We start from the raw sequence: 27,247 nt of genomic DNA on the forward strand, positions 1-27,247 counted from the left end.
AAACCATCCGTCCCTCCTAGCCTCTTGGAGAGTTCTCTTTTAAGCTTAGAAGTAGCTGAAACTGAAATTCATTCATTCATTCTCTCTCTCTGTCTCTCTCTCCATGTATGTTAAGTATTCACATGTATATAAAATGTACTTTTTTTTTTTTTTTTTTTGGCTGTGTGCTTTGCAGGATCCTACTTCCCTGACCAGGGACTGAACCCGAGCCCACGGCAGTGAAAGGGCCAAGTCCTAACCTCTGGACCACCAGGGAACTCCCTAAAATATACATTTAAAAAAACATTCTTAAAGTACAGCCTTTATTCATAGTTCATAAATGAAATTGATATTTAATGAATGAAATTCATTCTGTCTCTCTTAGTATATGTATGTGTATGTATGTATGCATATCTATATAAAATACACATTTTAAAAACTGTTCTTAAAGTACAACCTTCATTGATAATGACTTCTAGAAAGTCAGTAATATCCATTTCAAGTTAAAGGCTATCACAGAAGCACGGATGTCATCCAGAAGTCATCTGGTCAACCCCTTCATTTCACAGATGGGAAAACAGCCTCAGAGTGTTAAGTTATTTGCTCAAAGTCACACAGCTGTTTAGAGGAAGAGCCAAGAGCTTTGACTCTGACCGGACCATTCTTCCAACTAAACCAGGCCACCTCAAGAATAGCCTCCCAAATGAAACTGTGCGAGGAATGTAGATATTTTGTGGATAAGACATTAATTTGATTTGCCAAGAATTAAAATTAGCACAAAATTTAAGATTCTTAATGACTAAATACAGTTAAGGACCAGCTGTGCAATTTGCTCAAAATATTGTTGTTTCCAGGAGACAACCTATTGCTAGGAATCCATGGAAGAAAAAAAAAAACAACAAAAAAAACCGCCCTCTATAATAAGCTGAGAACTAACTTCACCTCAGAGAGTTCTTTATGAAGAAAAAGAAGTTTTCATTATTGTATCCAGTAACTTGGTGTATGTTTCTCTTCCAGGACTGTATGTTAGCAAAATCAAAAAGTTTCATCAAACACCCTCAAAGCACTGAGTATGGAACCTTCTTCTGAGAATAAGAAGGGCTAAGATGAGCTAAGATCTTAGCTTTTCAAATGAAGAAAAACACGAAGGTCCGTTCAGTTCTGCATATGGCAGCATTTTGCCAACATTGAACAACTATTACTTATGTTACTATGATAAGTAGTAAGCAATATTGTATTTTGACCTCCATAGAAAGAAATGTTGTTTTTTCCCTCTCTTTCTCCCCTACTCCCACATCCTTCCTCTCTCCCTTTCTTTTCTCGAGGAGAAAATATTTACCGTTTGTTGACTAAACAGGTAACGGATTCAAGAAGCCAGCAGTACAATTTACCAAAGTTACCGTGTGTATGACTTGAAGGGTTGACTAGTGAGCACATGTTTGACTAAATTAAAGAGTCAACGAAGCCACAAGCTCCATCCCTTCAGTCAAGAGCCCGATGCAATTTCTGAGTTTAATAATCACTTGAATGACTTGGCCTAGCAGTTTAGATGAACCGTTCTCATCAAGGAGCACAGGATGGGGTAGAGCTGAGCTGAGCCAGAGGAGGGGCGCACCTTTCCCAAGCACACCTGCCTGTGACCGCATTTTTCTAGGAATGTCACTTCCTGTGCACATCTCTGCCACCATCTTCATATTTGTGGTTTGCGATTGGGAAATATCCCGAGTTTGTCTCTCTTACTTCCTTAGTCAAATAGAAAACAAAAACCAAAAAACCTGGGGATGAAACCCACCATTTTCCTCTGAATTCCAGAAACAAGTTGCTCATCTGTATCTCTGAGTAGCTTTGTTTTATTTATGTCACAGTTTGAAGAGCTTGCTGGGTCCCCTTATTGTTCTGTGTACTGAGGTGGCTGGATTTCTTTCTCTTTATTCAGATCTTTGGACAGTGTTTAATATGAAAAGTTATAAATCTCCACGCAGTAGGAACCACTTAGCCATAAATATTTGGGCAAGTGGACACGTGGGGTCGTGTGTGAGGAGAAATTCCTTGAGTCACCGTTGTTCAGCCACCGGACCGATGCTGTTGGAGAGAAGGCATGTCGAAGGCTTGAACCTGAACATGACGGAAGTATTCAAACAAGCTTCCAAAAGTATTATGCGGTGTCTAAAATATTTTAGTCACAAATCAAATGTCAGCTTTAAGTGCAGCGTTTATGGAGTACTGCTGCTCTGCATGATGTAACCCATAAAAAAATAGAAGTGCCCACACATTTCCATGAGACGGCACTTTTTTCTAAGGAGCCCATTTATTTGGGGGATACTACTTTTATAGCACCAGCAAGGCCAGTGAGAAACTTCCATCTGCTGTACTTCTTTCTCCTTCTGCTGTCTCACCATCTCCACTGGCATCAAGCTCAGACCAAGCCACCACTGGATTGTGTCCAGATTCTAGCAACACCCTGCTGGTCTCCGTAGGCACACTGGCCTCGCTTCTGCCCATTCTCCACACAGTTGCCAGGTTTTTCAGATCATATCTTCTCCTGCATAAAACTCTGAAATGCTTTCCCATTTTTTCATCCGTTAGCGTTTCATTAGGGAAAGGAAACAACTATAAGTGAAATGGACCAAGGGATTTATTACAGAGCTTAGAACTTACACAGCTGTTGAACAAGTGAACTGAAAATCAATTCATCAAACACCAACTTGCCAGTTTCACCATTGCTTCTAAAATTATAAATTGTGTATCTCCAGTCTGGTCTAGGACCTGGTGCAGCAGATGTAGGGGCAGGAAGAGGGCTTATGTCTATGAAATCGGACAGTATATTGCTGTTAAAGAAATTCCATACATTCAATATGTAAAATATTCAGAGGTCCAGAAGTCCTACTCTCTGGACTATGAAATATAATTGAAGTGGATCTCCACCTTAGGTAGACAGAAAATATCTTAAGAGTAATGGCGGCGAGGGTGAAATAGCTGTGGCACAATTTCAGTGAAATGAAACTAAAATCGCTCCTGAACTACCTACTCGCCACCCAACTCCAGTAATTTAGCCAATTTGTTATACATTTTATAAAAGTTCATTTATGCATATGTTTTCAAAAAAGGCTAATCCTACATATTGTCTCTGGTTTCCAGCTCAGTGGTTATAGTAGTGCTGTTCTCTGATTCTGTTCCTCTTTTTTTTTCTCTTTAAATTTCTATGTTTTTTTTTTTTTTTTTTTAATTCTATACCCATTGGAATTGGAAGAGTTGTCTCCTCTGATCAGGCTGTCATAGAAATTGCAGATTGTCCTCAGTCTCTCTGACTGCTCAGATGTCATACCTGAAGTACAAAGCTTGTGGCCAATGCGTTTATAGCTCTGCCTAACCCTTTTCCCACTACCTTCTGTGCAGGTGTATACAGTGTGGTCTGTAAAATGCCTGAAGCCTCCTTTTTGCAGGGGGCGGGGCGGGTGGGGGAGGGTCACTCCTGTTTGCACAGCTGTGCACCGCAGCTTTTACTGCTCACTTACTGTCCTCTGTATTCTGTGCACTCTCTCTATGGAGGAGGGCCATTAATAGCCCCCTGCCTGCCGGCTGAGAAGAGAACAAGTTGTTCCAGGGTGAATATAGACCCAAAAGGGCTCCCTCACTACAGAGGAACTAGGAAATCTACCTGCATGTTTTCATCCGCTAAAAGATACATTCTAGCATAGAGTGGTGTTGGCTATGGTTTGTTCTTTAATCTTTTATCTTTTAAGTGTGGGTTGCATTGTATATGATCACAGAAAGCACCAACTAGCTGTGCCTGAGAGTGTTAGAGGAATTTCCCAGAGGAGATGACATTTCCTAGGTGATGTTTTTTTCACGAAGATTCGCAGCTTGTGAGCTTGAAACTTACCAACATTGCTCTTTCAAATCTATATCAATTAAATATGCAGTGTGGTGCTTTTCTAGTAAAAGTGATAGTGTTTTGTCGGTTTATCCAAGTTTCTGGCCCCTGGTGATTCTCCAGGAACACATCGGTGAGACCATCAACCAGAAGGAGGGAAAGCACAAATGAACGCATATGGGATATTGAGTCTATTACTAATGGTACTTTGATTTCATCAACTGAAGGAACTCGCTACAGTAACAAGGAATAAGGCATCGAACAGTGAGCTCCTAGACACCATCAATGGAAAATACTGCGGTCTGCACTGGCTGGCAGCTACAGAGTGTTTCTCTAAATTGATATGATCTTCTCCCGCTACGGCCGCCCCGTGAAATATTTAGCTTTTGGAAGCCTGGCTTGCAGACGAGCACTCTCCAACAAAAATTAATGGCCATGCTAGCCACAAGTCCTAAAGTCCTCTGTCAAACAGTCTAAATCAATCATTTATGCGCTGCACGCTAGTATATATCAAACACCTGCATTCCAGATAATTGTAGTGGCTTGACGTAAAGTGGCCCCATAACTCAGTATTCCTCTTTCTCCACCCTTGATTTATTTTCACCTTGTCTTATGTATGCGCTACACCCATTACAAACTTGTCCTATACCCATTGCTTCTCTAATCAGCCACTTCCTCTAGAAAGAAATAACCCAGGACATATATAATAGTTTCCAGAACCAGCATAACAAAGCTACTATTTTCTTGAAGATGTGTGCTGGGTGCCAGACACCTTTACAGGTCTAATTACCTGTGCTATGTAATTTAATTCTTATGGCCGCCTATGAAATGTGCATTGTTGTTCTAATTTACAGATGGGAAAACTGATTATCAGAAAGTCACAGAAGACCATCAAAGGGGGAAAACGGTTTCAGAATGTCTTTTAAAGGAACAGGGTGAAAGAACAAATATTTAATGAACTATCTAAAAGAGGTAAATTCATAGGGACAGGAAGTAAATTGGTAGTTACCAGAGCCTCGGGGAAAGAGAGAATGGAGAATCATTGCTTAATGTTTACAGAGTTTCTGTCTGGAGTGATGAAAGAAGTTTTGGAGACAGATACTGGTGATGGTTGCATAACATTGTGAATGTAATTAATGCCACTGAATTGTACATTTAAAAATTGTTAAAATGGCAAATTGTACGCTACATATATCTTACCACAATTAAAAAGAGGGGAGAGGAGGAAAAAAAAAAAAAAAAAAAAAAAAGGAACAATGTGAGAGCTTCGAAAGACACTGTTTTACTCAGTTCCCGGCAGCTTGTTTTCCACCGTCCGTCTCGGTGTGTCTGGTTGGTGCTCCAGTGGGACACTGTCTCTGGCTGTGGTTTTGCCCTTGACTATGTCCCTTCACCACTTTCAGGATCGTCTTTTTTCCTTCCAAGCGAAATCCCTTCGTTTAGGAAATGAAAAGCATTGGAATCGGGTCCGTGCTGTCACTGATAGAAACTTGGTGCACGCTTAACTTGGGTCACAAATGAAATTAAACAGAGGATAAACAGAGAGGGATTTGCTCTTTTTAGAGACTTCAGTTTCAGTAACTCACAGTCGCTCGTTACACCTAAGAATTTTTGCTATTCTGTATTTTTGAAGTGTATTTCTGAGGTGTGCCCTAGGCAAGATAAAACATCTAGAATGGAGAGGTTTGTTTTTGTTTTTTTCATTATTAAACCTAGATGTACTCCCTCCGGCTGTTTTTTGGGGAATAATGTGTGAAATCGTCATAGTCAGGGATCTTGTCGTACTTCTCTTTATATATCCAATTTCTACATGGTGGACCTTCAACAAGGAATTTGTTCACGTGGATAGTGAATGAGTCATGGAATGATCAGTAGCTTCAGTATATTTAATTTAGCTCAAAAATGACAAATGAAAGAGTTCTGATACATGGCTGCTTTTGAGACACGTTATTGATTATGAAGAGGTTTTTTTTTTTTTTTAAATGGAGATTATTTTTGAATTACCCAAGGCAGCATAGCTATGACTAATGAGGTAAAATTAAGCAAAAGAAAAATGTGAACTGAATATCAAGAAATACTTCCAGTAGATGAGTGTGGGATTAAATCAGGCAGAGGAGTCCCAGTGGAAGTGGCTGGGAGCCATTTAACGCCACGCATGTCACTTAGAGCTGCAGTGAACTTAAGCAATTTCCAAGCAGCAGCCTCTGACTTTGTCAGTATGATAAGTGAGATCGTATCTCTAGTCTCATTGATTCTCTCTCTTCTACTGGTATACGTCCACAGCCTCACATCCCCTATGGACAGAATTTATGTGTGTGTTACAGTTTCTGATTACAGTTTTCTTTTTTTCCAGAAAACACTCTTTTTAGAGCATCTCCTGGTCCCATCAGAAATGTCTTCCTTAAGTGGGAAAGTCCAAACTGTTCTGGGCCTTGTGGAACCAAGCAAACTGGGCCGCACCCTGACCCACGAGCATCTGACTATGACTTTTGACTGCTCTTACTACCCGCCTCCTCCGTGCCATGAAGTGACCGCCAGTGAACCTATTACAATGAAAAATTTATTCTGGATCCAGAAAAACCCTTATTCCCATAGAGAGAATCTGCAGTTGAATCAGGAGACGGAAGCCGTCAAGGAAGAACTGCTGGATTTTAAAGCCAAAGGTGGAGGAGCTTTGGTGGAAAATACCACCACTGGGATCAGCCGAGATATGCACACCTTGAAGCGGCTGGCGGAAGAGACTGGCGTCCACATCGTATCCGGAGCTGGGTTTTATGTGGATGCAACTCACTCTTCAGAGACCAGAGCCATGTCATTGGAGCAGGTAAAAAGCCCTAATTTCTTGGGCAGTATTTGTGTGTAAATTCAGAATCATCAGAACTTCAGACCGTGGATTATCCCTACGTGTCATCTACATTTGGAAATGTCACTGGCTCAGAGGCGTGCTGTAGAAATTTGCTAGCTAGCAAAGGCGTCTGTCAATGGGACCTAAATCAGGAACATTTCATTTCATAAAGAAAAAGCATCCAGGAAGGAGATCTCAAGGCACTGGTCACCGGAAAACCCACTGGGTTAATACTTAGATTCACGTATATCGTGGTGTGCGGTAGCGGGGGCACAGTCTGTGTGTAAATCTCAGTTTTCCATTAGAAGCTTCGGTTATGCAACCTCAATTTTCTTTCTGGATTTTATAATAACCAGCAATAAAAATTCACTGTCGGGTGAAACGTGGCAGGCAGAGACTTGGCACAGTTGCGAATATGTTTCCTTCTCCTTTTACAAACCAGGAGGGGTAGAAGAAAATCCATTTTCCTGTTTGTGTCATAATATGATCTTAAGCAAGAATGGGCAGAAGAAAAAGTAAATCTTTCAGGGACAAAAAGAAAGGATAAGGGGCTTCCCTGGTGGCGCAGTGGTTGAGCGTCCGCCTGCCGATGCGGGGGACGCGGGTTCGTGCCCCGGTCCGGGAGGATCCCACGTGCCGCGGAGCGGCTGGGCCCGTGAGCCGTGGACGCTGAGCCTGCGCGTCCGGAGCCTGGAAAGGATAAGCCACAAAGCCTTTTTGTATGTGTGTGTGTGCTCTCCTTCTATATATACATGTAATATACATTTAGATGTGTGTTTACACATACATGTATATATTTATATGTATCTTCCATTGCCTGTTTCATAGGCATAGAATGTCAGCTGCAGTCTTTGCAAAGTCAGTTAATCTTTAAAATACTTAATATTTCAAAATTTTATCTGCATTTTTTTTTTCCAGTCAGGCCTTTCCCTTTTTATACATTTATATTAGTTGAAGACTATGCTGATATCAGGGATTACCTATTCTTCTAACCACTCAATATAAATATGAGCCCCCAAATGCCATCTTAGTATTGTATGCTGTGAATTTGCTTTGCTGTATAGGATAAAGGACAGGATGAATAAGAGAAAATTAAAGAATTACTTGCTACAGTTGACATAGATTCAGAGGCAGTCTTTTTACATTCTGGATGCCCCTCAGGTTAAAATACAGATTTTTATCTCAATGAACGAATGTCCAATGAATGTACTCTCATTAAGTCACGTTTCCCCCCTGCAGCCTCCTAAAGCCATGAATTTCTTGGTAAATAATCACAGTAAGTTACTATGGACTCTTTGATTTAGAGTAACTTGGTTTTTTGACCTTTTTAAAAAATTTTATTCTATATTGGAGTAGAGTTGAGTAACAGTATTGTGTTAGTTTCAGGTGTACAGCAACGTGATTCAGTTATACATACACATTTATCCATTCTTTTTCAAATTCTTGTACAGTAACTTGTTGAATTTGAGATTTGGTCAGTACAATGCCTTTCTCATCGACCAATACTAACTGAATGAACGTTGGACACACTTTTAAAAGAATGAGTGACTGAATGACTAAATTCATTCACATACTGTGGTGACTCTATGTTGACAAAATCCAGTCTCTCCATTTTCATTCTCTTCCTTAGCTTACTGATGTCCTTGTTAGTGAAATTCTCCACGGAGCTGATGGAACCACTATCAAGTGTGGCGTTATTGGGGAAATTGGTTGCTCCTGGCCTCTGACTGAGAGTGAAAGAAAGGTTCTGCAGGCCACAGCTCACGTTCAGACTCAGCTTGGCTGTCCTGTTATTATTCACCCGGGAAGGAATCCACGTGCCCCATTTCAGATTATCCGAGTTCTGCAAGAAGCTGGAGCGGACATCTCCAAAACAGTTATGTCACACCTTGACAGGTAAGCGGACCATCTACCAATTAGTGTGAACCATCACAAGATTCATGAATGGTCAAATAAATAAAATCATCAGATCAATAAAGCACTAGAAAAAAACTACTAACTACTTGGAAGGGAGTATTTATAAAGTTTTACCGTAGACGTTAATCAAAATCACCAATGCCATTTTTGTGTCCCTACGCTGTGGCAGAATGCCAGGTATTTTGCAGAAGGCGTTTCTTTTAATTTACTTAATCCTTCATAATGCTTCACAGTTGGTGCCACCATTTTGTCTCAGGGTTAGGATGTCACAGTTGGTGCCAATTCCACATGTTCAGTATTTGCCAACAGTTAAGAGTGATACATTTATCTGCAAATATAAAGGGACGGGAAATTGCATGGCTTTCCCCCTGAGAATAAACACACACATAGAAATGTTGAGGTGTCTTGCTGTGACTGGTGGCTTGAATCATCTTAATTTTGGAAAATGCACGGCTAAGAAAATAATAGTAATACGTATATTATTTGTTTGGCTGTACTATGTCTTGCCTCCTATGGCTTCTGTAACAAATTATAAGAAACTGGGAGGGGGCTTCCCTGGTGGCGCAGCGGTTGCGAGTCCGCCTGCCGACGCAGGGGACACGGGTTCGAGCCCCGGTCCGGGAAGATCCCACGTGCCGCGGAGCGGCTGGGCCCGTGAGCCATGGCCGCTGAGCCTGCGCGTCCGGAGCCTGTGCTCCGCAACAGGAGAGGCCACGGCGGTGAGAGGCCCGCGTACCGCAAAAGAGAAAAAAAAGAAAAAGAAACTGGGAGGCCTCAAACAATAGAAATGTATTCTCTGACAGCTCTGGAGGCCAGGAGTCTGGAATCAAGGTGTTGGCAGGGCTGCGCTTCCTCCAAGGATCTACAGGAGGAGCACTCCTTGCCTCTTCTAGTGTCTGGCTGTTCCAGGCTTTCCTTGGCTTGTAGCCTAACTTCAATTTCTGCTGTCTTCACATGGCCTCCTCCTGCTTGTCTGTGTCTCCGCTTTTCCTTCTTATGAGGACATTTGTCATTAGATTTAGTGCCCACCCAGATCATCCAGAATGATCTCATCTCAAGATCCTTAACGTAATTATGTCTGCAGACCCTTTTTTCCAAATAGGGTCGCTTTCAGAGAGATTCAGAGGGCTGAGACATGGACTTGTCTCTCTGAGGTCCCACCGCTCAGCCCCCTCGTGTTGCATTAGACCTGTAGGGCTCCGCAAAATAACTGACTGTATAAACAGACATTGGCTGCAGTTACTGGTATGAAGAAGCTGAACAATGCTGCAAAGGCTACACATCGGCCTTTACGTTGAATTGATGAAAGAATTAACGCAGTACCGATGAGACTAATAATACATCACGATTAATTCTATCTTGCAAAGCGGAGTGCAGCCATATTAGCAGACTGATAAATCCTGCTCATCAGACCTGACAGTCTGCTATTTAATAAACTAATGCGCCTACAGAACGTATTGGTAAAATGCTTCATCTTAATAAAAATGCTGTAAAACCCTGTGCAGAAAAAAAATAAAACATTATAATTGTGGCAGAACAGAGAAGCCAGTGTCTGTTAACGGGGAATCTGAGGGACATCAAGGTAAAGGCAGCTGTCCCGGCAGCTGGGTTGCTGTAGAGATCAGTACTTGGCTATATCTTCAGGAATCTTCTGGTTGTACTGATGAGACGGAGGGATGTTTCTGGATACTGGTCACAGAGGTAGTGCATCACAGTGTGAAGAATAGAATCTTTAGGGCTTCCCCGGTGGCGCAGCGGTTGAGAGTCCGCCTGCCGATGCGGGGGACGCGGGTTCGTGCCCCGGTCCGGGAGGATCCCACGTGCCGCGGAGCGGCTGGGCCCGTGAGCCGTGGCCGCTGCGCCTGCGCGTCCGGAGCCTGTGCTCCGCAACGGGAGAGGCCACAACAGTGAGAGGCCCGCGTCCCGCAAAAAAAAAAAAAAAAAAAATAGAATCTTTGGACCTAGAGACACGTGTGCTTTTAAACCTTGCCTCTGCCATTTGCTATGCAATCTTGGGTAGCTTCCTCTGAATTTAGAATCATGTATTGGATAATATACTTTTGTATGATATGGAATATATGTGGCACCTTTAATCAATAAGGATGATTTTTGATTCTTTTTAAACAGTGTGAAGTATATCAGGCATACAAAAGAGTATAGATAATATATATTTTAAAAATTAAAAAATATTTATTAAGTTCTTGAAAACATTGCATTCTTCTGTTATTATATAAATCCTCTCCATATACCCCTTCGACTACAGTTGTTAATCATGGTGTTCAAATATTCTATATTTCTACCGATTTTTTGACTGCTTCGTCTATTGGTTACTATGAGAAGTATGTTAAAATCTCTCATGGTGGATTTTTAGTTTCTGATTGTACATATTTCAGTTTTCGCTTCATATATTTTGAAGCTGTGTTACCACATGTATACAAATTATTATATCTTCCTGATGAATTGAAACGTATATCAACATATATGGAGCTGCTTTATCTCGCAATGTAAGTACTAGTGTTTTATTTTTATTTTTTTAATAAATTTATTTACCCTATTTATTTTGGGCTGCGTTGGGTCTTCATTGCTGCACGTGAGCTTTCTCTAGTTGAGTTGAGCGGGGGTTACTCTTCGGTGAGGTGCGCGGGCTTCTCATTGCGGTGGCTTCTCTTCTTGCAGAGCACGGACTCTAGGCACGTGGGCTTCAGTAGTTGTGGCACACGGGCTCAGTAGTTGTGGCTCGCGGGCTCTAGAGCACAGGCTCAGTAGCTGTGGCGCACGGGCTTAGTTGCTCCGCGGCATGTGGGATCTTCCCGGACCAGGGCTCAAACCTGTGTCCCCTGTATTGGCAGGAGCATTCTTAACCACTGAGCCAGCAGGGAAGCCCAGTACTAGTGTTTTAAAAGCTGTTTTATCTGCTGTTAATGTGACTGTACCAATCTTTTTGTGTTTGTCTTTATAATTTACATGTGTCTTGTATAAAAAGCATATGGCTGGGTTTGGAGTTTTACCCAGTCATTCTCTTTTTTTATATGCTAAATTCAGTTTATTTGCATTGGCTATGTTTACTGATATGCTTATTTCATTTTTTTGTCATAGTTATTGTTAAAATTTCTTGATTTCTTTTTATTCGTTTTTTTTTTTTTCACCTCCATATTCTATTTTTCCTCTTTACTTCTTTGGAAGGTATGTGTACGATTTATATCCTATGAGCAGTTATAGAAGAAAATTTAACATGTATATTTAACACATCAAATTTAAACATTTTAAAATATAGTAAACATTTTTACCTTCCTTCCTTCCTAGTAATACAAGAACTTTAGAAACCTCAGTTACTCACCATCTAAGTCATAGGCTATGTTTTCCAGGATGTGGGGTCTACCTGATTTTTTTTTTTTTTTGGCCACACCACACGGCTTGTGGGATCCTAGTTCCCCAACCGGGGACTGAACCCAGACCCTTGGCAGTGAAAGCATGGAGTGCTAACCACTGGACCACCAGGGAATTCCCTACTTGATTTTTTTTTAATCCCAGTGATAAGACATTATTTTATTATTAAAAAACATGGTTAATGTAGATTTAGATTAACTTTTTTTCTTTCTTTCTTTGCTTATCATTTCCTCTCACATCTCAGATCTTTAACCTTAAATTATTACTTATTTCCTGAGGTACAGCATTTGAAGTTCCTTTACTGAGGGTCTGTTTTGGTAATAAATGCTTAGATTTCACGTGTCTGCAAATGCATTTATTCCTTCATTCATAAGAGATCATTTAATATAATAGATAATTTATAATAGTGAACTAGAATAGATAATTCTATTTTAAAGTTATTCTTTCCAAGCCCTTTCCATTTTTATCTGACATGTATTATTGCTGCTATATCAACTCAGAGTAATTATGCTCCCTTTGAAGTAACCTGTCTTTTTTTTTCTGATGACTTTTAGCATCTTTGTCTCTGGTAGTCTGTATTTTCCCTATGATCTATCTCCGTGTGAATTTCTTTTTTATTTTGTATGCTTGGAATTCCTCAGTAGAAGGGTATTTTTCATTGTTTCTGGAAAACCTCAGCCATTGTCTCTTCAAATATTGCTTCATCCATATTTCCAGATTATTTACATTGTAAAGTATAAGTTGATATAGGTAGGATCTTAATACCTGCACTTCATACTTCCATGCATTTGCATCTCTGAGCTGTAATTTCTTCAGTTCCATCTTCCTGTTTACTCCTTCTCTCTCCAGTGGAATCAGTCTGCTGCTTAGTCTATCAATTTGTTTTATCATATTAAGAACTACAGTTTTTATTTTTTCTTCTGTAAGTTCTATCTGGTTACTTTTCAAATCTCCTTGGTTAATTTTGATAATTCCTTTTTCCTTCAACATGCTTTCAGCTTCATCTTTAAAAAAACATTAAGCATGCAATGTTAACCTTGTACTTAATAAATCTAATTCCCACTGTCTTTTTATTCTGAGTGTATAGTTTGTTCTTCTGGCCCTCATTCATTATTTCTTTGTAAAATATTACTGTGATCTTAGATTCCTTGGAAATTATTACAGATCCTGGGTTGGAGGGTTTTTTTCCTGGCCTTTTGTTTGTTTGCTATGTTTGTTTCTTATAGGCAGTCATGGGGCATTACCAACCTGAGACTATTTTAAATTTTTAAAAATTAAAAGACCATTTTTACTGTAGTAAAATACACATAACATAAAATGTACCATCTTAACCATTTTGAAGTGTCAAGTTTGGCTGTGTTCAGTGCATTCACATTGTTGGGCAACTGATATCTAGAACTCTCTTCATCTGCACAACTGAACCTCTATAGCCATTGAACGTCAACTCCCCATCCCCCCACCCCTGGCCCACGGCAACCGCCATTCCATTGTCTGTCTCTACGAATGTGACTATAGGTACCTCATACAAGTGGAACCATCCCGTATTTATCTTTTTGTGACTGTTTACGCATTTGAGGGTTTTAGAACCACACAGGTGCCATGAATTCTGGCCCCTAAACTCAGTAAGTGCAGGTTTGTGGTTATAGATTCTCATGGAAGACTTTTTTCCCAACTGCCTCCCCTCCACCAGAAGACAAGACTGAGGAAGACGTATAATCTCCAAAGACTCCTTCTGTGGGCCAGACTTGCACTGAGTCCACCCACATGGGTGGTTTTCGGGTGAGAGGAGTACTCCCTTCATGTGCTGGCGGAGACTATGTCTCTGATTTATTTCTATTCAGCCCCAGTTCTTTCTCACTTCGTCCTTGAAAACCCCCCAGGCATCAAAAAACCAAACAACCCAATTACAAAATGGGCAGAAGACCTGAATAGACATTTTACCAAAGAAGACATACAGATGGTCATGAAAAGATGCTCAGTATCGTTAATCATCAGGAAAATGCAAATTTAAACCACAAGGAGCTATCACCTCACATCTGTCAGAATGGCCACCAGCAAAAAGAACACAAATAACAAATGTTGGTGAGGATGTGGAGAAAAGGGAGCCCGTGTGCACTGTTGGTGGGAGTGTAAGTTGGTGCAGCCATGTAGAAAACAGTATGGAGGTTTCTCAAAAAACTAAAAATAGAACTAGTGTGTGACCCAGCAATTTCACTCCTGGATATATATCCAAAAAAGCCAAAAACACTGATTCAAAAAGATACATGCACCGCAATGTTCACAGCAGCATCATTTACAATTGCCAAGATACGGAAGCAACCTAAGTGCCCATCAACAGATAAGTGGATAAAGAAGATGTGATGTCTATAAACAATGGAATACTACTCAACCATAAAAAAGAATGAAATTTTGCCATTTGCAACAACATGGATAGATTTGGAGGGTATTATGCTAATGAAATAGACAGAGAAAGTCAAATACTGTATGATATCACTTATATGTGGAACCTAAAAAATGCAACAAACTAGTTAATATAGCAAAAGAGGAAACATAGTCACAGATACAGAGAACAAACTACTGGTTACCAGTGAGAGGGGGGAGAGGCAAGATAGCAGAAGGGGATTAAGAAGTACAAACTACTATGTATGAAATAAATTAGCCACAAGGATATATTGTACAACACAGGGAATATAGTCAATATTTTATAATAACTAAAAATGGAATATAAGCTTTAAAAATTGTGAATCACTGTGTTGTATACCAGAAACTTACATAATATTGTACATCAATTATACCTCAATAAAAAAAAAAGAAAAACAGGCAAACGGCTGCTCTAGGTCACCCCTTACTCCTTATTTTCTCTGCTCTCTCTTTTGTTTCTGCCCCCTGAACAAGTCCTTTACTTTCCTACCAGCTTAGCCAGGCATTTAAAAATATGATATTTTGTCCCCTTTCATTTTATTCATTATTTTACACGTACTAAGCTGGCAAGGTATCCTGTGAACGTTTAGCCTGCCCTACTGCTTGAACTGGCTCATACTAATTCTCAAAGAAGAATCTTTCTAACTCTATTTGTTTATACTTAGACATGTAGGTAAGTGAGAAAATGAGGCCTGGCATTAATAGAACATAACCTTTCATTGAGAATTGTGAAATAAACGTTAACTTCTACAACAGTAGGACTTCCTTGTTCATAAAATCAAACTCTATGTGTGTGTGCGTGTGTGTGTGTGTGTGTGTGTGTGTGTGTGTATATATGTGTATGTATATGTGTATATATATATATATATATATATATATATATATATATGTTCACTCCTTGCTCATAAAATCAAACAACATATATAGGCACATAAAATGTATATACACATATGTATATGTATTTTCTTTTAAACAATAAAGCTACAGTATCTGAGATTCATTGGCTGCCATTTCAATGCCTCCTTTTAAAATGGCCCAGGATGGAATGGAGAGCTTGAACTGACATCAGACAAACTCAGAGCATCCTAGAAAATCCTGAGACCAATTCTAGAACAGCCACCCATTCTGTCCCTATGTTATGGATTATTCAGGGGTCCAGGCCTGAAATACTATACCTAGAAGTATGAACATTTCAGAGGACAGGCAACTAGGGAAAATGGCCTTAGAAAAAGGAGTGCATTTGGAAAAAGAAACCAAATAAAGTAACAGAAAAAAGAATTCCAGGAGGCAGAGGAAGGCAATTTTAGCTTTTTGATGTGAGTGTTCACAGCAAGACAGTTGCCAGGCTGGCGTTTGACTAGGTCAGCCTTTCACAGACTCTCTGAGGTCTGCTGGGCTGCACACACAATCTGACCTGTACTGAAAGGGCAAGGACTTCAGCTTCTATAATGGGGACAAATCACCAAAGAACATGTATTTCATGCAACAAAATGCACATACCACACACAAAAAGAAGAGCATCCTGAAAACAAGGCCTCCAGGAAAACAACAGGAATTTTCAGGCTTGAAAGAGAAGGTTCTGAACCCACAGGCTGCTGTAACTGTGGGTAGCAAGGTAAGATGCTGGCTCTGTCCTGCAACTCTTTTTAGGACACTGGGCTTTCTAGCTGGACTGCCGTTCAGCCTTGACTACCTGTAAAACTGTTCATTCATCCCTCTAAAGGTAGGATTTCTAACATTTGAGAGCACAAAATAAAATATCTCCAGGTGTCCACAATCCATTGATGCAATTAAATTTTTAAAAAGTTTTTCTAATCTTTTTTTTTTTTTAATTTAATTATTTGGTCGCACCAGGTCTTAGTTGTGGCAGGTGGGCTCCTTAGTTGCGCCTCCAGGGCTCCTTAGTTGCAGCACGTGGGCTCCTTAGTTGTGGCACGTGAACTCTCAGTTGCGGCGTCTACGTGGGGTCTGGTTTCCTGACCAGGGATTGAACCCAGGCCCCCTGCATGGGGAGCATGGAGTCTTATCCACTGTGCCACCGGGGAAGTACCAACAATTAAATATTTTTAGATATATAAATCTTCACTAGCATTCATAAGAAGGCATTTTACCTTAAAATACATGCACACACACATAAAGCAACAACACCAAAACTGCTATATGCCTATATCCAAAAGAAGCAGTTGAGACCCTGAGAGGGAAGAGTTAACGAATGGCCAGCACCTTAGGACACCTCTGAACGACACTGTTGTCATGTGACCCCCTGTGACCTGCTTCAGGTCGTTTGCCTGGAGAGAACAGCCTGACAAGATAAATCTGCTTCTGTGTCTGGGCCCCTCCCCTAACCATCTGCTCTCTTTAAGAAATACAGGCCTGTGGAAGGGCCCGTGGACTGCGGTAGATGTAACCCTAGGGAACACTGCAGGGGGCTGCCCTTGACAGTTATAGCCGCCCAGAGTCAACATTTGTCGAAAAATAACACCAGCACTTATGTGCTCCTGTTTGGGCTTTTAATCCACAAAGGCCTTATGCCTTTTAATCACGTATTAAAACTTGACTACCTGTTAAAACTCTAGCCACATTTCCAGGTGGCATATGATCACAGCACTGCCTCTGCCCCTGGTTTGACACAGGGTATATTATATGGGATTGAAGAAGATAACCCATGGAGAGTCTTTTTGCCATCCGCCTCCAAGGAATTTTCTCTGCAATGTACTACAGAGTAGCTGCAGGTATTTTTATGACAGCAAAATCCTGTCGTCACCAAGGAAAGTTGGGTAGAGCAACTTGGGTGGAAGGTATTTGGGTACTAACTATTTACTGATCAAACTCGGAGCCACTGGGACGGCCAAAGACAGGGGCTATGCCTCAATCTTTCTTCTACTTATCGATCTAACAAACCAAAGGGCTTTAATGGAAATCCAGGGCCTAGAGTTTGATTAGAGGCACAATAATAATTAAGTGCAGAACATAGCACATCTCCCTCTTTGAAAATTTCTCCCTGTGGAAGGTAGGAGAATTTGACCCAAGGGTTTCTGAAAGAGGAGAAGGCAGGTTGCTGTGGACGGGCTCTTTACCCCTGATTATCCAGGCCAAATATCCCCATCTCCTTAAAGGACGCTATCTAGATACATTTTTGTTCATGCTTTTAATTAGATAAAGTAAGTGAGTGGAAAATCACTTCATTTATTCATTCATTCAACAAATATTTGTTAAGTGCCTAATTACCATATACCTGACACTAGGAGGTAGCACGGAACAGGACCCATTTTCTGCCTTCAACACGATCACTTCATTATAATTATGGTGACTTAACCTTAAGGGTGTCTTTGTAAAGGCACCAAAAAACAATCATCTGGTATCCTTTGAACTGTACAGTTTTTTTCGGACGCGCAGGCCTGGAGGCCATGGCTCACGGGCTCAGTTGCTCCGCGGCACGTGGGATCTTCCCAGACCAGGGCACGAACCCGCGTCCCCTGCATCGGCAGGCGGGCTCTGAACCACTGCGCCACCAGGGAAGCCCTGAACTGTACAGTTTTAATTCCTGTGAATACTAGCGAATTAATGTGAAACCATACAAAAACAATTCCAGGCAAAAGTTTGGCAAACTTAAAACTGACCAAAATACTTTTACATATTTAAATAGCATGGAAGTACTTTAAAAAAAAAAATTGGAATGTTCTGCACATGAAACGGTTTATAACACTTAGAATCCTTTGCATACAGTGCTGTATTTCTTAACAGTTTATTGTTAGGCTTGTGTGTGTGCATTATGTGCAAAATGCACAGTATGTGGTGAGAGGAATGAGTGTGCCTTGTAGAGTATATGCTTTGTACATGTTATATATATAGTACAGACAACTTACTTAGTCATATCAGCTCAGATCCAACTACGGAGAGAGAAATTAAAGACATTAATTCAGGCAACAAAGTAGGGGCCTGAGAAGCACATGAGAATTGTTAAGAGAAAATATTTACTAATACCACTGCCCTTTTCTCATTTCCTAATATCCACGGACATTTCTTCTGTTACCCGTATGTCATGAGACAGGAAAATATAAGAAAAACTAGATGTTTTTAAACATACAATCATGGCTACTGGTATAGAATTAGGTATGACTGTAGCTAAATTTTACATAAAAATCTACACTGCAGCCCACAGAATGGGAGAAAATGTTTGCAAATGACAAGGGATTAATTTACAAAATATATAAACAGCTCATGATCAATATCAAAAAAAAACCCCAACCAAATCAAATATCAAAAAAACCCGATCAAAAAATGGGTGAAAGATCTAAACAGACATTTCTTCAAAGAAGACATACAGGCGGCCAAGAGGCACATGAAAAGATGCTCAACATCACTAATCATTAGAGAAATGCAAATCAAAACTACAATGAGGTATCACCTCACACTGGTCAGAATGGCCGTCATCAAAAAAATCTACAAACAATAAATGCTGGAGAGGGTGTGGAGAAAAGGGAACCCTCTTGCACTGTTGGTGGGAATGGAAATTGATACAACCATTATGCAGAACAGTACGGACGTTCCTTAAAAAACTAAAAACAGAGCTACCATAGGATCCAGCAATCCCACTTTTGGGCACATATTCAGAGAAAAACAGAATCTGAAAAGATACATGCACCCCAATGTTCAATGCAGCACTATTCACAATAGCCAGGACACGGAAGCAACCTAAATGCCCATCGACAGAAGAATGGATAAAGAAGATGTGGTACATATATACAATGGAATATTACTCAGCCATAGAAAGAATGAAATAATGCCATTTGCAGCAACAAGGATGGACCTAGAGACTGTCATACTGAGTCAAATAAGTCAGACAGAGAAAGACAAATACCATGTGATATCACTTATATGTGGAATCTAAAAAAATGGTACAAATGAACTTATTTACAAAACAGAAATAGAGTCACAAATGTGAAAAACAAACTTGTGGTTACCGGGGGCAAAGGGGAGGGGGATAAACTGGGAGATGGGGCTGGACATACACACACTACTATATATAAAATAGATCACTAATAAGGACCTACTGTCTAGCACAGGGAACTCTACTCAATGCTCTATAATGACCTATATGGGAAAAGAATCTAAAAACGAGTGGATATATGTATACGTATAATTGATTCACTTTGCTGTACGGCAGAAACTGACACAACATTGTAAATCCATTATACTCCAATAAAAAAAATTTTTTTTTGAAGTCTACATCGGTTTGTAGAGAGCACTCAGTGACAAAGAAACACAAACCTCGAACACGTTTCAGTGTGATGTCGTGTGGTGACATTGGCCACAGCTATTCTTTCATGAATGCAGTGGCTGGGGCAATGGAGAAAGACGGAGTGCTGGGGTCACAGTGTCTGATTCTATTTCTGACAGCAGCACTTACTTGCTAAGTGACCGTCCGCAAGTCACTTAAGCCTCCAGTCTTTTGCTCATCTGTCAAAAGGCATTAAGAAAAATTATGTTTTAACCCTTAATGTGTTAGGCAAATTTCCCCAATGATCGTTTATCATGGTTTTCCTTTCATTGAAAAACTTATTTTAAAAGGAATAGGGCTTCCCTGGTGGCGCAGTGGTTGAGAGTCCGCCTGCCGATGCAGGGGACACGGGTTCGTGCCCCGGTCCGGGAAGATCCCACGTGCCGCGGAGCAACTGAGTCCGTGAGCCGTGGCCGCTGGGCCTGCGCGTCCGGAGCCTGTGCTCCGCAACGGGAGAGGCCACAGCGGTGAGAGGCCCGCGTACCGCAAAAAAATAAATAAATAAAATAAATAAATAAATAAATAAATAAAAATAAAAGGAATAGAAAATCCAGGCAAATACTGGACAAACTGAAATGGAGCACAACTACTTAATATACCTAAAAGTGCCGAATAAAACGCAGTTAAGTTATGCTGGTAATTGGTATGTGCTCACTATCCTGAATCACACTCGTTAACAGAGACACTTGGGCGAATCAGCCCAATGTCAAGAGCAAACGAAGGCACTAGTCCTGTATTCTCTCTGATACATTGTACCCACCAAAAGCTTCCACAAGTAATTTTTTTCTTCTAAAGACATTTGTCATGACTCTGACACCATTCCCATGAAAGGTGACATTACAACAAATAGGATTGGCCGCGTCTACGAGATTTATCTTCACTCTCCCCAATGCCACCATTCCTTGAACTGCGTATCGCTTACGTGAAAAACGCGACCTCTTTCGTGCGCTGCGGTAGCTGGAAAGTTCATATGGTAAAAAGCTCTTCCTAGGGTGGATAAACTGTGAAATCCATTTTAAAATGAGGTTTTAATTACATTTCGCAATTCAGAGCCAACTTCTGGTTTCGGTGTAATTTAAACAAGAGTTTTTTTTTTTTCTCTTGTAGCCATCTGTTCCTTTTCCTCAAGCCTACACTTATGTCATAATATTGAAAATGTGACGTCATTGCCTCCTATGACGTCATTAAACATCTCTGTACGATAAAGACCCAAGAAGAGAACTGAATCACGTGGGAGGAAGATGCCTGTTCAAATATAGATAGTGAGGAATATGTAAAATGAATACATTGCAATCTGAATTATTTTTCTTTCGCTCTTCATTCCCGCTTAGCCTCTACAGCTGAAAAGACGGTTCCAGAGAAGTAATGCTTTATCACAAAAACATCCTCGAAAAAAGACAAAAGAATCTTTAAAATACCTACATATATGGGAATAAACTAGTATATTAATGTGAATGTACCATCTGAGTTGATGGTTTTGAGTTTGTGTGAAACCAGAGTTCCTGGTAAATATTTAATTGAAGTGATAAATTATACTTTCTAGCCAGAGACGATATTTAGGCTGTACATTAAAGACTTACTTCATTCTATTCAGTTTCTCTTCTTGACATTAAAAAATAAATTAATTGAAATTCATCAATTAAGAATTTCTCAGATTTTGTAGGTAAGTTGCAACTGCCGTTAATAGTATAGAAATATACGTGAATAGTGTCTGAAAATTATATTAGCATTGAATTTATTAGGTTGTATTAATTTATATATTAATTTCTTTTAAACACTGTATTACAACTATTTTAAAAGTTATTTTAGGTTGTTACATCAACAATTCTAGGTGAGCTTAATAATTCTTTTAAGTAGTTGTTGAAGAACTCTCATAAAATTATAAAGGATCCTGCATGACACTATCTGTACAAATACTCAGGGGTTTTATTTATTTATTTTTTAAAAATTATGTATTTATTTATTTTTAAACATCTTTATTGGAGTATAATTGCTTTACAATGGCGTGTTAGTTTCTGCTTTACAACAAAGTGAATCAGCTATACATATACATATGTCCCCATATCTCCTCCCTCTTGCGTCTCCCTCCCTCCCACCCTCCCTATCCCACCCCTCTAGGTGGTCACAAACCACCTACCTGATCTCCCTGGTTTTAAATTAAGAAATTCAGTGAAGAGGGAGACAGGATTTTTTTGGAGTTCTTTTGTGGTAAACAATTTTTATAATAATCAGTCATTGAAATTAAACATTGTTTTAAATAAATCAGTTATATATAAGCATCTCCTTATTATCGTATTTGTAAGTTAAAAAAATTTTTTTAATTACTTGGTCAAGTTCATAAGCTTTGGCACTGAAGATATTCTGTGCTTCTGTATGTGTCAGGCCCTGAGCTAGTCCAGTCTCAAAATACAGCGACACTCACAGTGCTTTTATCCTCCACGCCCTGGAATTCACAGACTGGAGTAGCTGATGAATTCCAACAAAGTCACTGCACAGTATAATGGAAAGTGCACTAGCCTAGGAGTTCCTGGAATTCCTGGGTTCTTGATCACTTAAAAGACCCAAGCTTTAGTTTCTTCATTTCTGCAATCATGTTAATATGCAGCATCAGTAGTTCACCAGTTCTTTATGAGCTTCAGAACCTGCCCTTTCCATGCTCGTGGTAGCATTTAATGATGCCAACATCTAACGAACTGCCCGTGGCAGGCCCTTGATTCTCCTTCTACACGTCTGTCACCACGGGGACCGCATCCACCGCTTACTCTTCCTTCTTGCCCTATTCTGGTCAATGACAGTATTATTCGCCCAGATGTTGGTCTAAAGTCCCCTCCCCTCTGCAGCCCCACACGTTCAAACCTGTCTACCAAGCTAAGATCTCCAAATACAGCCCCTCTGATCTATTCCTCCATTGTTCGCCTAATTCGGGTCCTCATTGTCACCTGAACTACTGGAATTGTCTCCAAACAGGAACCACTCCCTCAGCTTTGCTTCCTAACCTAGCCTCCAAACTGCCATCGTTTGGATCTTTGCAAACACAAATCTGATGACATTCCCCCACCCTGATTTACGGTCCTTCAGTGGTTCTGTGTCACCTTCAGCACAAAATCCGAACATCTGGGTCATCTGGTCCCCACGCATCTCTCCATCTCATCTCCCACTTTCTCTAGCGCATAGGCAGAATCTGGGCTAAAGCCACACTGCCTGTGACTTCCTGTCACCTGTGCTGAGTGTTCTCACGTGCTTCTCACACAACCTAGTCCGTCTGGGGGAAATACCCTATTCTCTGATCTGCGAGGCAGAGTCTTTCTTCAATATACAACTCATCAGAGATTTTGTTCTCTAGGAAGCTTTTCCTGGATGAGCGAAGCAGTGTTTGATGTCTCCTTCTTTGTGCCAACTCAGTTCCTAGTAGCACTTCCTTAGACTTGGTAAGGTCTGAAAAGCCATTAGTGTTTGCACGTCTCTTTTCCCTAAGAGACACTGATCTTCTTGAAGGATGAGACCCTGTATTATTTGTCTTTTTTTCCCCGGCTCATACTTCATAGTAAGTAGATGATCAACAATTTCTTATTAGATGGATGGATGGGTGGGCGGGTGGATGGATGGATAGATGCGTCTCCCCTCGTGCACTTTAGCTCTGATAAATTACAGCCTTATCCTCTAGAAATGACAAGCTCTTTTACCTCTCAATAGGTGTTCTTCTAGATTATCCATCCCTCACTGGACACTTAAAGCCCACCAACCCACATCTGAATCGTTTTCTTCAAGACTCAGCTCAAAGGAGTCACCTCTTTCATTATTCTTTCATAATACTTTGTATGTATTTGTACTACAAAAAGCTTTCAACACATTTAATTGTAATTATTAATTTAAATATCTATCTCCTTCCCTAGACTTTCAGTTCTTTGAGACAGCAGCTTAAACTTCTTATCCATAGGAGTATTCCCAGCACAAAGGCTAGCACGGGGTAGGTGATAGCACAAAACAGTAAATGTTTGCTGAATTAATTCATGAAGGTGCGCTTGAATGTATGACATGAAATCATGTATTTGTGAGTATTTTGCAACTGTAAAAACCCAAGACAAATGTTAGGTAATGTCATCATCTTGATTACACCACGTGTTATATCCTTTCCTCTGCTTCTTAGTTCTTGCTTCCCAGAGAGCGCTTTTTTTTTTTTTTTTTGCGGTACGCGGGCCTCTCACTGCTGTGGCCTCTCCCGTTGCGGAGCACAGGCTCCGGACGCGCAGGCGCAGCGGCCATGGCTCACGGGCCCAGCCACCCCGCGGCACGTGGGATCTTCCCGGACCGGGGCACGAACCCGTGTCCCCTGCATCGGCAGGCGGACTTGCAACCACTGCGCCACCAGGGAAGCCCTTCAGTGCATTTTGACATTAAACTACACCCCTCAGCTCTTGGATCAGATTTAGAATATAAAGAGGTTTGAAAAACGGAATCAACTGTCTTGCGTTTCAGTACTGGCCTTAAAACAGGTATGTACATGATAACCATATTCTGAAAATGAAGCTAGCCAAATGGCATTAGAGAACCATTTTCTTAGTTAATAGCAATATATCTGTCATAAATATAAGCCCGCTCCTTACACAGAGAGAATCTGTTTACTGGTTGAAGAGCAAAAGTGTCAAACATGCAACAGAAGAAATGATATAATGTGAGTAACAAGAACAAATACTTGATGCAAACATCTCATCTTCCTCTGAGGAAATCTCAGGGTATTTTACAAATGACATTGCAATCAACTTCGTTCACCTGGAAGAAGGGACTTTCTCCAGTGTGTGAAGTGCAGCAGCCCTTTTGCATCTCACAGCCACCTCACTGACTATTTAGGGCAAGAGGTGAAAGATATATACCTTAAAGGCTGGGGAAGACTGGAATAAGAAAGAATGTAATTATTCATGGAGATAGAATATGGAATGAGGAAAACTGGCTGCTGCTGACACCTTCGCTCTTATGAGAAGTGCTATGAGATCATTGAGGGGCAGGACCTCCGTTTAATCCTCTTCTGACAGACGTCAAGCAGAGGACATTTTTTCCCTGGTACCATTTTGACATCTGGGGTCAGTGCTTTCTCCGAGTGAAAAAAAAGTCACATGCATAAATGCAACTTCAGTAACAGCTTGACGGCCCCTGGAAGTCACCCAGCAGAATGTCAGTTTAATGTAGTTAAGTCACCTTGTTAGCCACTCATGGTGCAAAGGCGAGATGCTTTTGTGATGGGGTGTATTTCTCCATAGGTAAGTGCTGACATAAGGAATGGAGCAGCTGAGGCGGGAGAATGCTGTCATCACAAAAGGGGCAGCAGCGTCTAAGAACATGGCTTCTGAAGATGAACGCAATTTGCATTTATTTACCACATCCTCATTTGGGAAGTTGAGACTTACGAGCTTTTCTGAGACTTCGTTTCCTCATCTATAAAATGGGGATGATCATACTTTTCTCATGTAGTTTTTGTAAGGATTAAATGAGATAGGGCCGTGTTTATTGCCTGCGGATTACTGTTTTATTTTCTTGCTTCACCTACTTCTCCATCCTACCGCCTCAATAATATCTAATACCAAACTCATTTTATTTTCAGGGCTGTCTTCTGCAAAGTATGTCTGATCATTGACCTACTTTTTCCCATGGATTTTATACTATGTTTCCTCCTTCAATAGGGAGAATTTAAGTGCACTCGTATCTTAGTTGCCTCCACACTAATGTTCAGTTATCTACGGTGTCTCACATCATCAAATGTTACTAGTAAAAATAATACGTACGTACATACATATAGGTATGTGTATATATGTATATGTATGTGTGTGTGTGTGTGTGTATATAGGTATATTTATCCTGGCTTTTTAATGACAGCAAATTTGTCTGCCTCCTTTTTAAACTGCATTCTCCTGATGGTCAAAATATCAGCTTAATTGCTTCTTTTCTGAAATCTCCTCGCCTACAAATGACTGTGAATTTTTTTTTTTTTTTTTCTTGCGGTACGCGGGCCTCTCACTGTTGTGGCCTCTCCCATTGCGGAGCACAGGCTCCGGATGCGCAGGCTCAGCAGCCATGGCTCACGGGACCAACTGCTCCGCGGCATGTGGGATCCTCCTGAACCAGGGCACGAACCCGTGTCCCCTGCATTGGCAGGCAGACTCTCAACCACTGCGCCACCAGGGAAGCCCATGACTGTGAAATTTTTAAGAGCATTTTACAGAGGGACCGTTTCTCTCAAAGACACGCTCCTTTCTGTGTGCTGTTCTACTGGGTAAGCGTTCCCAGGGATTACATTTGAAACTTACATGGGTAGATGGATCTTATTGAACTTGTTCATCCTTCCTCTAGAAAGTGATCTCTGCCTACCATGCCATTCTTCCGATAGCATTTCCAACACAGGCAGGATTTATATATAACTGACATCTGGAGATCTGGATGCCTACGTTCCCCATCCCTCTCTGAGATGAGATTTCTGGAAGGCCGCCTCCAGGAAGATCGTTCAGGACCTCGTGGGCCACTGTAAGGCCCTGGCTTTTTCTCGGAGGGAAATGGGGAGCCATGGGTGGGTTGTGAGCAGAGGGGAGACCTGATCTGACTCAGGTGTGTAGATGGATTTTGGTTGCTGTGTTGGAATAGACTGGAGCAGAGCAAAGGTAGAGAAGTAGGGAGAGAACCTGGGAATCTGTTGCAGGGATCCTGCAAGACAAGATGGTGTTTGGGATCAGGAGGGTAGCAGGGGAGGTGGTGACAGATTTGGATTCTGGTCCTATTTTGAAAGTCAAACCAAGAGTCTATCTTGATGGGATAGCTGTAGAGTGATTCAGAGGAAGAAAGAGGAGAAAGCTCCAAGAGTTTTGGCCCGAGCATTGGATGGATGGAGTTGCCATCAGCTTAGTTGGAGCAGCTGGTTTGGGGCAGGACTTGAGGGGTTTAGTTCAAGGCATGTTAAGCTGGAGTTGCCTATTAGACATCCAAGTAGAGATGGCAAGCAAGTAGGTGTGCAATCTGAACTTCAGGAGAGAGGACCTCATTATAGAAGACCCTTAATATATGCCACTTAATATCTGTAAGAGGCGTAGAACAACATCAGGGTCCTAGTAAGAAAGTCAGCGATGGTCACAATTAATATAGTTCCTTCTCCTCCTCTGACCGCATCATTAGAAATATCCAAAATAACTGTAATGGTCAAATCCTGTCTATTATATGTCGTTATGCTTTGAGCTACTGATTGAAGACCTCCACAAAAAAGTAATCCTTTCTTACTTTTTTGGATAACTTCCATTTTTCAAGCACAGTTTTTGAGGGTACTGTGGTGAGGGAACTACATTTCGAAATAAAAATTAAAAAACACGATGTGCACACAAAGTCAATGTTATTCTGGAAAATGTCCTTTGAGGATAAAATATGTAGCAGTGGGACTTCCCTAGTAGTGCAGTGGTTAAGAATCACCTGCCAATGCAGGGGACACGGGTTCGAGCCCCGGTCCGGGACGATCTCACGTGCCACGGAGCAACTAAGCCCGTGCGCCACAACTGCTGAGCCTGCGCTC

The 27,247-nt window shown here is 40.9% G+C and overlaps 1 protein-coding gene and 1 long non-coding RNA gene across 4 annotated transcripts in view; one reads left to right on the forward strand and one right to left on the reverse strand.

The window, feature by feature from the left end:
• Positions 1-27,247, reverse strand: part of LOC136793872 (uncharacterized) — an 84,430-nt gene that overhangs the window by 55,688 nt on the left and 1,495 nt on the right. The gene's annotated exons all lie outside the window — the stretch shown is intronic.
• The window catches only part of PTER (phosphotriesterase related), a 69,607-nt gene that overhangs the window by 31,931 nt on the left and 10,429 nt on the right, over positions 1-27,247 (forward strand). For all 3 annotated transcript variants that reach the window (XM_067030491.1, XM_067030490.1, XM_059059217.2), the window contains exons 2-3: positions 6,207-6,677; positions 8,329-8,594. In XM_067030491.1, the coding sequence (XP_066886592.1) occupies positions 6,246-6,677; positions 8,329-8,594 (698 nt within the window). In that variant the 5' untranslated portion in view covers positions 6,207-6,245. The remainder of the gene's footprint in view (positions 1-6,206; positions 6,678-8,328; positions 8,595-27,247) is intronic.

Source organism: Kogia breviceps, chromosome 3 (genome assembly GCF_026419965.1).
Source record: "Kogia breviceps isolate mKogBre1 chromosome 3, mKogBre1 haplotype 1, whole genome shotgun sequence".
NCBI lineage: Eukaryota > Metazoa > Chordata > Mammalia > Artiodactyla > Physeteridae > Kogia > Kogia breviceps.